The 13,153-nt window shown below is 48.1% G+C and overlaps 2 protein-coding genes across 4 annotated transcripts in view; one reads left to right on the top strand and one right to left on the bottom strand.

Annotated features, from left to right (window-relative positions):
• The window catches only part of HOOK3 (hook microtubule tethering protein 3), a 76,839-nt gene extending 75,774 nt beyond the window's left edge, over positions 1 to 1,065 (bottom strand). Inside the window, exon 1 of one of the 2 annotated variants that reach the window (XM_029064848.1) lies at positions 900 to 1,065. In XM_029064848.1, the coding sequence (XP_028920681.1) occupies positions 900 to 956 (57 nt within the window). In that variant the 5' untranslated portion in view covers positions 957 to 1,065. The remainder of the gene's footprint in view (positions 1 to 899) is intronic. The other variant, XM_029064850.2, reaches the window with a different exon arrangement.
• A 345-nt stretch (positions 1,066 to 1,410) lies between these two features.
• RNF170 (ring finger protein 170) overlaps positions 1,411 to 13,153 on the top strand; it is a 34,371-nt gene continuing 22,628 nt past the window's right edge. Inside the window, exon 1 of one of the 2 annotated variants that reach the window (XM_029066109.2) lies at positions 1,411 to 1,505. The gene's annotated coding sequence lies outside the window, so the exon portion shown is untranslated. The remainder of the gene's footprint in view (positions 1,506 to 13,153) is intronic. The other variant, XM_029066110.2, reaches the window with a different exon arrangement.

Below are 13,153 nucleotides of genomic sequence, written 5' to 3'. Positions count from 1 at the left end.
CACCGTCTATCTCCCCCCAGCTTAGAACAGTGCTTGGCACCTAGTGAGCGCTTAACAAATGCCATTATCATTATTAAAATGGGGATGAGGATGGTGAGCCCCCACCTGATCACCTTCTATCCGCCCCCCCAGTGCTTAGACCAGTGCTCGACACATGAAGCGCTTAACCAATGCCATTATTATTATTATTACAATGGGATGAGGATTGAGAGCCCCACGGGGGACCACCTCATCACCTTCTACCTCCCCCCCAGCGCTTAGAACAGTGCTTGGCACCTACTAAGCGCTTAACAAATGCCATTATCATTATTAAAATGGGGATGGGGACGGTGAGCCCCAGCTGATCACCTTCTATCCCCCCTCCCAGCGCTTAGAACAGTGCTTGGCACCTACTAAGCGCTTAACAAATGCCATTATCATTATTAAAATGGGGATGGGGACGGTGAGCCCCAGCTGATCACCTTCTATCCCCCCTCCCAGCGCTTAGAACAGTGCTTGACCCATGAAGCGCTTAACCAATGCCATTATTATTATTATTATTACAATGGGATGAGGATTGAGAGCCCCACGGGGGACCACCTCATCACCTTCTACCTCCCCCCCCAGCGCTCAGAACAGTGCTTGGCACCTACTAAGCGCCTAACCAAAGCCATCGTGCTGAGACCGGCCGGGGGGGGGGGGGGGGGCGGTTCCCCGTCGGTCCCTGTCAGGCGGCGCGCGCCCCCCCTCCCCCCCGCAACCGGCCCCAACCGGCCCCAACCGGCCCAGGGGGGCCCTCGGCGGGCTGGGCCTGCCCGGAAGTGACGTCACGACGGGCGGCCCCAGGCCCCGGCGCCGCGGCCGCAGGCGGGGTTCGGCCGGCGATGGAGGCGCGGGGGGGGGGCGGGGGGGGCACCTACCCAAGTGAGGAGGCTCTCGCACAGCTCCACCCGTTCCAGCGACTCGACGTTGAACATGTTCCCCTCCGGCGTCACGGGCGGCTCGGGCCCGAGGAGCCCCTCCGCCGCCGCGGCCCGTCCGGCTGCCGTCCCGCCCGGGGCCGGCCCTCTCGCTCGCTCCTTCCTCCCCCCCTCCCCCCACCTGCCTCCCCTCGGCCGCCTCTCCCCACTGCGCACGATCACATGCTGCCGCCGCGCGCATGCGCGCGCGCACCCGGCCGCCCGCCGCCGCGCGCACCCCGCCCCCTCCCCCGCGCGCGCGCGCGGAAGAGGACAACCGCGCCCGGCGGGGGGGGGGGGAAAAAAACCCCGATATGAGCAATGATAAGAATAACAGTTGGGAGGCCTCCGGCGGGGAGGGAAAAGAGAGGATTCGGGGCAGCGGTGTTTGAGTCCGGAAGAGTCGGCCGGGCCGCCGGTTGGCGGCGCATGCGCGCCTCCCGGGCCCGCGCGTCGCGTGACGCCCCGGCGGGTCCGCGCGCGCCGGCGCCCGCCCGCTCCCCGTCGGGAGCGCCACACCACGGGAGGCGGCCGAGGCGGGTCGAGGCTGGCGGTGCCCAGGCTCTGGTACGCCTCCTCCTTTCCCCCCTTTCCTCGTCCCTCCTAGGAAGCAGATGGTCCCCTTATGGTCCCTCCGCCAGGCGCGGAATGGCCTCGAGCGGCCCGGCTCGGCCCTCGATTCCCCCTTCCCTCCTCCTCGGGCCGGGCCCGTCCTCCTGACCCTTGACCCCTGACCTCCCTCCCCTCCGTCCCCCCTGCTGCTTGTATTTGCCGTCACCCCTCCTTCAGAGTCGTTTTTGTCCGTCTCCCCCGATTAGACAGTCAGCCCGTCAGTGGGCAGGGACTGTCTCTATCTGTTGCCCGTTTGTTCATTAATAATAATGGTGGTATTATTACTCGGTGCAGAGCCCTGTTCTAAGCGCTGGGGGAGACCCAGGGTCATCAGGTTGTCCCCCGTGAGGCTCCCAGTCTTCATCCCCATTTGACAGATGAGGTCACTGAGGCCCAGAGAATAAGAATCATGTTGGTGTTTAAGCGCTTACTAGGTGGCGAGCACTGTTCCAAGCGCTGGGGGAGAGACAGGGGCATCGGGTTGTCCCACTTGAGGCTCACAGTTAATCCCTGTTTTGCAGATGAGGCCACTGAGGCCCAGAGAATAATAATAATGTTGGTATTAAGCGCTTACTATGTGCAGAGCACTGTTCTAAGCGCTGGGGGAGAGACAGGGGCATCAGGTTATCCCACGTGAGGCTCACAGTTAATCCCTATTTTGTAGATGAGGTCACTGAGGCACAGAGAATAATAATGTTGGTATTAAGCGCTTACTATGTGCAGAGCACTGTTCTAAGCGCTGGGGGAGAGACAGGGGCATCGGGTTGTCCCACTTGAGGCTCACAGTTAATCCCTATTTTGCAGATGAGGTCACTGAGGCCCAGAGAATAATAATAATGTTGGTATTAAGCGCTTACTATGTGCAGAGCACTGTTCTAAGCGCTGGGGAAGAGACAGGGGCATCAGGTTGTCCCACGTGAGGCTCACAGTTAATCCCTATTTTGCAGATGAGGTCACTGAGGCACAGAGAATAATAATAATGTTGGTATTAAGCACTTACTATGTGCAGAGCACTGTTCTAAGCACTGGGGGAGAGACAGGGGCATCAGGTTGTCCCACTTGAGGCTCACAGTTAATCCCTGTTTTGCAAATGAGGTCACTGAGGCCCAGAGAATAATAATAATGTTGGTATTAAGCGCTTACTATGTGCAGAGCACTGTTCTAAGCGCTGGGGAAGAGACAGGGGCATCAGGTTGTCCCACGTGAGGCTCACAGTTAATCCCTATTTTGCAGATGAGGTCACTGAGGCACAGAGAATAATAATGTTGGTATTAAGCGCTTACTATGTGCAGAGCACTGTTCTAAGCACTGGGGGAGAGACAGGGGCATCAGGTTGTCCCACTTGAGGCTCACAGTTAATCCCTATTTTGCAAATGAGGTCACTGAGGCACAGAGAATAATAATAATGTTGGTATTAAGAGCTTACTATGTGCAGAGCACTGTTCTAAGCGCTGGGGGAGAGACAGGGGCATCAGGTTGTCCCACGTGAGGCTCAGTTAATCCCCATTTTCCAGATGAGGTCACTGAGGCCCAGAGAATAAGAATCATGTTGGTATTTGTTAAGCGCTATGTGCAGAGCACTGTTCATTCAATAGTATTTATTGAGCGCTTACTATGTGCAGAGCACTGTACTGAGCACTTGACTGTTCCAAGAGCTGGGGGGGGATACAGGGGCATCAGGTTGTCTGACGTGAGGCTCACAGTTAATCCCCATTTTCCAGATGAGGTCACTGAGGCACAGAGAAGTGAAGTGACTTGCCCACACAGTCACTTCACAGCTGACAAGTGGCGGAGCCGGGATTCGAACCCATGACCTCTGACTCCCAAGCCCAGGCTCTTGCCACTGAGCCACACTGCTTCTCCATTCATTCAATAGTATATATTGAGTGCTTACTATGTGCAGAGCACTGGACTAAGCGCTTGGAATGGACAAATCAGTAACAGAGACAGTCCCTGCCCTTTGACGGGCTTACAGTCTAATCGGGGGAGACAGACAAAAACAATATCCGTAAATAGAATCAAGGGGATGAACATCTCATTAAAACAATAGCAGATAAATGGAATCAGGGTGATGTACATCTCATTAATAAAATAAATAGGGTGGTGAAAATATATGCAGTTGAGCGGACCAGTACAGTGCTGAGGGGAAGGGAGAGGGGGAGAAGCAGAGGGAATTGGGGGGGGGAAAGAGGGTTTAGCTGTGGAGAGGTGAAGGGGGGGGGTCGAGGGAGCAGAGGGAAAAGGGGAAGCTCAGTCTGGGAAGGCCTCTTGGAGGAGGTGAGCTTTAAGTGGGGATTTGAAGATGGGAAGAGAATTAGTTTGGCAGAGGTGAGGAGGGAGGGTATTCCAGGACAGCGGGAGGACGTGGCCCAGGGGTCGACGGCAGGATTGCTTAGTACAGTGCTCTGCACGTAGTAAGCGCTCAATAAATACTATTGAATGAATAGTTATGTTTTATTAATAATGTTGGTATTAAGCGCTTACTATTCCTTCGTTCAGTCGTATTTATTGAGCAGTTACTATGTGCAGAGCACTGGACTAAGCGCTTGGAATGGGCAATTCGGCAACAGGTAGAGACCATCCCATTGACAGGCTTATGATGTGCCGAGCACTGTTCTAAGCGCTGGGGGAGATACAGGGGCATCAGGTTGTCCCACGTGAGGCTCCCAGTCTTCATCCCCATTTTACAGATGGGGTCACTGAGGCCCAGTGAAGTGACTTGCCCATAGTCACCCAGCTGACAAGTGGCAGAGGTGGGATTCAAACCCATGACCTCCGACTCCCCAGCCCGGGCTCTTGCCACTGAGCCACGCTGCTTCTCTGCCTCCTCCAGGTTCCATAAGTGCATGGAGAAAGCCTTCAGAATGGCTGCCATTCCTTGGAATGACCATCTGGTGCTTTGATTTCCATTTGAACATGGACGGGACAGCCTGCTTGTCTTTTGGAAACTCTGAGATTTCCTCTGTTTCGCTTGTTTTTGGCTTAGCCGCGCTCTCCCCCCACCCCCGTTATTGGGCAGGCATGGTCTCTCTCTGTGGCCCAATTGTCCATCCCAAGCGCTTGGTCCAGTGCTCTGCACAGAGTCAGTGCTCAATAAATACGACTGAATGAATGAGTGAATGGTGGCGGGCAGGTCAGGTGCAGGCCTGGGTCTTCCCGGCCTCATTTTCCCGAAATTGAGATTAACCCCCGAAGCCCTAAAGTAAGTAAAAGGGGCTTGGCCCGCTCACCTCCCTGCAGTGGCCCAGAGGCCATCGCCACTGCCGGGTAGGTAGGTATTTAGCCTCCTTTTGATGCACCTTTTGGGAAAGTATTGCTACCCTCATTTATGTTGGGGAATTTCAAGTATGCACACCAGTGTTTGGCACATAGTAAGCGCTTGAGTACCATCTTTATGGTCCAAGGGAGAGGGTGTCAGGGCTTCAGCTTGGTGCTATTCATTGTTTATTATTCAGCCCTCCGCGTTACAAAGTGTAATGATTATTGTAATGATTAATGATTTTTTTTAATGATTAGAAATGATTTATGTTAGTAACCGCCCCCCCCGACTGGGGGCTCCTTGTGGGCAGGGAATGTGTCTGTTGACTCTGTGTATTGTTAAAAAAAAATTAAAATAGGGTACTCTCCCAAGTGTTTAGTTACAATGCTCTGCACACAGTAAGTGCTCAATAAGTACGGGATTGATTTGTAACGAAAGGGCCATGCATCCTCCTGTACTATTAGACTTCATTGCACAGGTATATTAAATTGCTAGGAAACTATCCCAGGTGGCCTTGACACACTTCTGCTTTCATTCTCCACTTCTGTGTCAGTCAGCAGTGTGTACTGATAGGACATTTCTTTCTCACAGTACAATCTTTTGGGTTCCTACAAGACCCACTGACCTTTTGGGTCATTTGAATTGCAATAATTCCCCCACCTTAAGGTACATCCGACTCAGAGACCATCATCCTTTACACACACAAGCAGGTTGTGTCAGCCTGCCTGTGCTATGTCCTTGGACCTCAGTGTGTAGTACCTGATAGAATCATTTTTGTTGCTTCTTATTTCCAGGGATAGATTATTGACCTGGTTATTTCGCTCTCTGCCTTTTCCATTTACACCCTTCCCCAAACACCTGACGTTATATTTGTTGCAACCTTTATTTGATAGTTATTTTATCTTCTCCTCGTTCCATAAGGGAAACTGCATTAAGAAAACTTTCCGAATGACTATCATTCCTTGGAATGACCATCTGGTGCTTTGATTTCCATTTGAACATGGAAGTGAGAGTCTGGTTCTCTTTTGGAAACTCTGGAATTTCCTGTCTTTCTCTTGTTTTTCTGCCTGGGATTATGCCAGGAAGAATATGCTAGGAAGGTGGGCAGTGTATTTCAGTGTTAATCCAGAGTTGAGGAACTTGTCTGCACAAGACTGTTCTGTGAGGACAAAGTTTCAGCTGTTCTCATCCACGTTCACAGAGATTGCTTGGACAATACTGCTGTTGTTTTAAAACATTTGAGGGGATAGACGTTTTCTAGTTCTAGAGGGGCCGCTAAGAAACATTGGGAGGCTAGATTGAGTCATAGATCGTAGACTTCATTGTGAATTAAGGTACTTGAAGAATCTAGGTAGTTCGCAGTGTAACCATGGAGTGTCATGGAAATTGATTTATGTACAGCGTTTCTAGTAATTACCAACTACTCGGACCCAAACTCACAGGCATCCCCCACGCTGTCAAAAGAGTTTTCAATGCTTAGCAAGATGGAGAATAGTGGAGGGGGTCTGGCTACCATTTCCCGGTGAATTTCCCAAATATCATTCATTCTTTAAATGCATAGTTCCTGCACCAGTTATTCTCTGAACGGTGTCATTCATTCCATGTTCATTTGATTTGCACAAGGTCTAACTTGTTTCTAAGTCAGGCATTGAAAGTTAAAATAATTATAGAAAAGACAGAGACACTTTGTGTGCCAAACATAACTGTTATCAGAAGCAGTGTGGCCTAGTGGAAAGAGCCCAGGCCTGGGAGTCAGAGGATCTGGGATCTAAACCTGGCTCTGCCATTTGCCTGCTGGGTGACCTTGGGCAAATCACTTGATTTCTCTTTGCCTCAGTTCCCTCTTGTGTAAAATGGGGATCGAATACCTGTTCTTCCTTCTGCTCAGATTGTTAACCCCACTTGGGAGAGTCACTGTGTTCCACCTGATTATCTTGTATATGACTCAGCCCTTAGAACAATGTTTGGTACATGGTAAGCACTTAACAAATACCCTAATTGTTAATTGTTGGGATTTAGCGAGTAGACTGTAAGTTCTAGACAGTAAGCTCGTTCAGTCGTATTGTGTGCAGAGCGCTGTACTAAGCGCTTGGGAAAGTACAATGCAACAATAAACAGTGTTACTCCTTGCCCCCGATGAGCTCACAGTCTGGAGGGAGCGAGTTGTGCTCAAGGGAATGTGTCTACCAACTTTGTTGTATTGTACTCTCCCAAACTGTAGTGCCCTGTTTTACGCACAGTAAGGTCTCAATAAATACCACTGGATTGATTGGTTACAGATAAGTTGTTACATTGTTTTACTCCATAAAAAAGGAATAGCCCCAGAGTGCTTATGTAAAAATTCTTATGCTCTACTGTTTCCCCTGCCCTAATCTATTTTACTCTGTTTCCCCCATAGACTGTAAACTCCTTGTGGGCGGAGATCATATTTACCAACTTTGTTGTATTGTACTTTCCCAAGGACTTGGTAATCAATCAGTAGTATTCATTGAGCATTTGCTGTGTGCAGAGCAAAAGCACTCAAATACTACTGTTTGATTGGATACAGCAGCCTCAGGATCAGGGCCGAGTGAGTTTAGTTTGTGATTTTGCACCTCATGCCTTATTGAGCTTTACTTTGTGCAGAACACTGCACTAAGCACTTGGGAGAATACAATAGAGTTAGTAGATGTGATCTCTCCCTTCAAGGACCTTACATCCCAGTGAGGAAGGCAGACACTAAAATAAATTCATGGAAGGGGAAGCATCAGAATTTAAAGACAATATACATATGTCACCAAGGGGAGGGAGATAAATATGAATACCCAAGTGCTGAGGTGACCTAGAAATGCTCAAGTGGTAATAGGGGAGGCAAGGAGGATGGATGAGAGGTTTATCAGAGAAGGCCTCCTGAAGAGAGGTGATTTAGAAGGGCTCTGAAGATGGGGTTAGCAGTGGTCCTCTGGACGTGAAGGGGGATGGGGGTGCATGTGCAAGAGATCAGCGATGAGAGATGACAACCAAGGAACAAAACGTTCGAGCGGGGTTGTGGGACAACAGCAAGGATGAGTAGGAGTGTGAGAGCTAGTGGAGTGCCTTAAAGCCAATCATCAAGAGTTTCTACTTCATGCTGAGAGAACTGGATAACCACTCTAAGTTTCTGAGAAGTGGAGAGATGTGTGAAAAAATGATGTTTTAGAAAAATGACCTTAACTGCAGAGCGAACTGTGGACTGGAGGCAGGAGAATAAGTGAGGAGGCTGATGTAGTAAAGTGAGGATTTGAAAAGTCCTTGCACCAGCGTGGTGGTCGTTTGGATGAAGAGAAAGTGGTGGATTCTGGAAATGCTGTAAAGACAGGACCAACAGGATTTGGTAACTCATTGAATGTAAGGGTTGAAAGCGAGAAGGGAATCAAGGGTAATGCCTTAGGCCAGTAAGGTAGGGAAGATGGAGTTAACAGAGATGCTGTTGAGAAGCAGCATGGCCTAGTGGATAGCGCACAGGCCTGGGAATCAGATGGACCTGGGTTCTGTTCCCGGATCTGCCATTTATCTGCTCTGTGACCTTGGGCAACTTCTCTGCGCCCCAATTACCTCATCCGTAGAATGAGGATTAATACCGTGAGCCCCGTGTGGGCCCTGAACTGTGTCCAATCTGATTATTTTGTATCTACCCCAGGACTTAGTACAGTAACTGACACAGTAAGCACAAAAACCATTTGAAAAAGAAATGATGGGAAACTTAGGAGGAGAGGATTTGGGTGTGATGATAAGGAGTTCAGTTTTGGACATGTAGTGGGCTGAGGTGCCAGTGGAACAGCCATGTCGAGGTGGTGTGGAGACAGGAGGAGAAGCAAGATTTCCAAGAAGGAGGGAGATCAGGGTTAGGGAAGTAAGTTCAAGAGTTATCTATGTAAAGTGGCAGCTGAAGCCGTGAGAGTAGATGAGCTCCCCAAGGGTGTGGGTGTAGACCTATAATAGAAGGGGACCCAAAACTGATATGTAAAATGGAGATAATAATACCCTACCTCAAAGAGATCTTGTTTGGACAAAATAATATGGAAGCGCTCTGGGACAGTAAAGCCACTTTTAAAATTCAAAGTGCTGTTATTACTCTAGTCCTGGCCTAAGGAATTTAGAAATTAGAGGCTGGCAGTATCCTGCCTCTAGAATAGGACAATCTCCGGAACTGTGAAACCATGTGACTACTCAGCATCGTAGCTCTTTAGGGCCAGGGATCTTATATTAATAATTCTGTTGTACTCTCCCAAGCAGTTAGTACAGCGCTCTGCACGTTAGTAAGCTTTCAAAAATGCTATTGATTGACTGATTGATGATATACGAGCTCCTTTTGGTTCTATTCTTTGGACCTCTTAGGTCACCAAGGAGCCTCTGGAGTTTAGGCGGGGCAAGAGAGGGAAATTGAGTAAACTGGGGCTGGGTGGAAGATTTAGGGAGAACATACAACTTGAGTGGGGGAATATTTAGAAGCCAGAACTTATTCTTGGAGCTGGTACTAAACCAAGCAGCGTGGCATAGTGGATAGAGCACGGGCCTGGGAGTCAGAAGGTCATGGGTTCTAATCCCACATCCACCACTTGTCTGCTGTGTAACGTTGGACATGTCACTTAACTTCTCGGTGCCTCAGTTACGTCATCTGTAAAATGGGGATTAAGACTGTGAGCCCCACGTGGGACAATACGATAACCTTGTATCTATCCCAGCGCTTAGAACAGCGCTTGGCATATAGTAAGCGCTTAACAAATACCGTCATCATCACTGTAGTAATTACCTCCCAAGATATGATTTGTAAAGCACTTTGAGAAGCTTAAGTGAACATCAATTACATAAATGCAAAAGGAGTTGATAATTAGTTGATGATGTAGCTTCAGCAACGAGCTCTCAGAAGCTAGAAGATATCATGGGTCTGGCCCTCTGGACAAAGGCAAAAGTAGGTGGAGAGAAATCTTCCAAACTGGAGTCATCACTGAATCTTGAACAGTGTGAAGGAAAGAGTCTGTAGGTGATACTGTTTCCCCCCTGAAAAGTATCATGTTGCCAAATTGCACACTCCAAGTGCTTAGTATGTTGCTCTGCACATAGTAAGCGCTCAGTAAATACTATTGATTGAATGAATGAATGTATTATAATCTCAGGATTACTCTGCCAAGCCACAGAAGAGGTGCTGTTTCCGCCAAGCCAAAGAAGAGGTGCTGTTTCCTTCCATGCTTGAGTTTATTACCTGAAAAGTAAGAGGTCTGAAGGCCAAGAAACTTCAGTTTCTATGATTATGTAATGCTACCGCCCCTTCCAAGACATAATTTTCCAGGTCTTTTTTGATATCTCACTGTCTGCCTTGAACTTTGATCCTTCTTAGATTCTCTCACTTCATGACTTAATGGCTCCAAATCTGTTCCTTACCCTCCCTACTCAAACCCAATCCATCCAACACAACTGTAGTCCAGGTCTTCTCATACTTGGACTGTATTTCCCCCTATTCCACACAAAAAACCTAGTCTCCCACACAACTCCTCTCCAGGCCATCTTCAACACCGGAACCAAATCTGTTTTCTTTGCTTGACAAAGAAAGGAGTATGCCTTCTTCCTCCTAAGTTTTTCAGTTACTTCCCATTGCCCGCTTCAGTTAAGACTAAGACTCTTTCCCTCTGTTTCCCCTAGACAGTAAGTTCCTTGTAGGCCGGGAACACATCTACCAACTCTGTTATATTGTACCCTCCCTCATGCGTAGTACTCTGTGTTGAATGCTCTGCACACCATAAGCGCTCAGTAAATAGGATTGATTTCAATTCCTGTCATGAAGTCTCTCCAAAGCTGTTAACTTCCTTGTCTCCCCCTCTTTCCCAAGATGTCCCCCAACACAAGGAAAACTTACCCTCCTTTTTGTCCAGTCATTTTACTCTTGCCTCCAAAAGTTCTCTGGACCACACCCTTTGTCTAGAATGCCTCCTCTCTCAACTACTAATAATTAGTTAAAAGCATAAATTGCTTCTTGTCATTTTATCAGGCTATGAGCAGCAGAAGTAGCAATAATATAAGCAGCATGGCGTAGTGGATAGATCACGAGTCTGGGAGTCAGAAGATCATGGGTGCTAATCCCAGCTCTGCCATTTATCTGCTGTGTGACTTTGGGCAAGTCACTTCACTTCTCTGTGCCTCATCTACCTCATCTGTAAAATGGGGATTGAAACTGTGTGAGACAGGGACTGTTGTCCAACCCGATTTGCTTGTATCCACCCCAGCGCTTAGTACACTGCCTGGCACATAGTAAGTGCTTAACAAATACCATAATCGAGAAGCAGCATGGCTTAGTGGAAAGAGCATGGGCTTGGGTTCCAATCCCAACTTTGCCACTTGTCTGCTGTGTGATCTTGGGCAAGCCACTAAACTCCATGCCTCAGTTCCCTCATCTGTAAAATGGAGATTAAGACTATGAGCCCCATGTGCCCCAGTGCTTAGAGCAGTGCTTGGCACATAGTAAGCTTTTAACGAATACCATAATTACTGTTGTTATTGTATTTAGTAAGAGCCTACTTTGCGCAAAGCGTTGAGTTTAAGTACTGGGATCTGGGCAGAATTCTCCATCAATACCTAGACTATGAAGTGTCTTTTAGGACTGGCTCCTGATGCAGCAGGAAGTGAGGGCTGGGGCTCCAGAGACCTCAGCTGCCTATTATCCAGCCTGGGCATCTCATAAAAAGCTGGGAAGTTAATGAAAAATATATCATCCACCAGTTTTATCCTTTACAACTCCCCAAATTGTTTGATCCTTTATCCTTTACTTCCTTCTGAGGTTGATTGTTATTTTGGGTGGGCATTTTGAAATTAGAGAAGTTTCTCTCAATTCCCTCATCAACAACTTTTATTAGGATTATTTGAAGCCCTTCATTATATAGCTCTTTGTAAATCAAGGTATTACTGTGAGCCTTATAAACCTCCTTTGATCTATTTGATACCTATTCAGATTTCTTATTTGGAGTGGGAGGGTATTTTCCTGATAGCAGTGGGTTCAGCTCCCTGTATGAAGGTGTTTTGGAGTTTTGTTAGTCACCACCTAACCAGTGATTATGATCTTGATAAGCTTGGTTAACTACAGGTGGAGGATGTCTGATAAATGCAGAACATTAATTTAGTTATTTATGATCTGTCACATAAAAAAGTTCCTCTTTCTGGGTCTTTTGTTCCCCCTGGATTATCAGGTACATTCAGTTCTGCCATAGCATGTGGTTTCAATACATGCTTTGGCCAGAACTCTACTAGGGAAATTAGGGAACATTCTTCCATCACTGCAAGCCTGTGTAGGCCCAGGCTGCCACGTTGTCATTTTTTTTTTAATAGTATTTGTTAGGTGCTTATTATGTGCCAGGCACTTTACTAAGGGCTGGGGTAAATACAAGCTAATCAGGTTGGACACAGCCCACGTAGTAATAGTGATGATGGTATTTGTAAGCTCTTCCTATGTGTCGAACACTGTTCTAAGCCCTGGGGTAGATACAAGGTAATCAGGTTGTCCCCCGTGGGGCTCACAGTCTTAATCCCCATTTTGCAGATGAGGTAACTGAGGCACAGAATAATAATAATGTTGGTATTTGTTAAGCGCTTACTATATGCAGAGCACTGTTCTAAGCGCTGGGGTAGACACAGGGTAATCAGGTTGTCCCACGTGAGGCTCACAGTCTTAATCCCCATTTTACAGATGAGGTAACTGAGGCACAGAGAAGTTAAGTGACTTGCCCAAAGTCACAGAGCTGATTTAGAGATGGACCCGGAATTAGGACCCACGACCTCTGACTCCCAAGCCCGGGCTCTTGCCACTAAGCCACACTGCTTTTCTCATATCTCACAGCTGCGTATCTCACATGGAGCTCACAGTCTTAATCCCAGTTTTATTGATGAGGGTAACCATGGCACAGAGAAGTTAAGTGATTTGCCCAAGGTCGCTGAGCAGACAAGTGGAGGATCCAGGATTCGAACTCTGGTCCTTCTGACTCCCGGGCTCATGCTCTATCTACTAGGCCACGTTGCCTCCGAAAAACTGCTTGTGCTTTGCACGCGTGCCGAGCATTGGAATAGGTCAGTTCCACAGGGTGGGTTTTTGCTAATGTAATGTTTTGCAAGCATGTAACCTTTTGGTCTAGTGGGATAAGTGTGGGATGGGGACTCGATCCAGGTTTTAGTCCTGGCTCTGCTACTTGTTTTCCGTATGATCGTGGACAAGTCACTTAACTGCTCTGTGCCTCGGTTTCCTCATCTGTAACATGGGGATTCAGTACCTGTTCTTCCTTCCCCTAAGACTAAGCCTCATGTGTGGCTGAGTCAGTGTCATCTGATTATCCTGTATCATCAG

Source organism: Ornithorhynchus anatinus, chromosome 5 (genome assembly GCF_004115215.2).
Source record: "Ornithorhynchus anatinus isolate Pmale09 chromosome 5, mOrnAna1.pri.v4, whole genome shotgun sequence".
NCBI classification, from domain to species: domain Eukaryota; kingdom Metazoa; phylum Chordata; class Mammalia; order Monotremata; family Ornithorhynchidae; genus Ornithorhynchus; species Ornithorhynchus anatinus.
The sequence above is the reverse complement of the archived record's forward strand: the minus strand, read 5'-3'. Positions and strand labels throughout refer to the sequence as shown.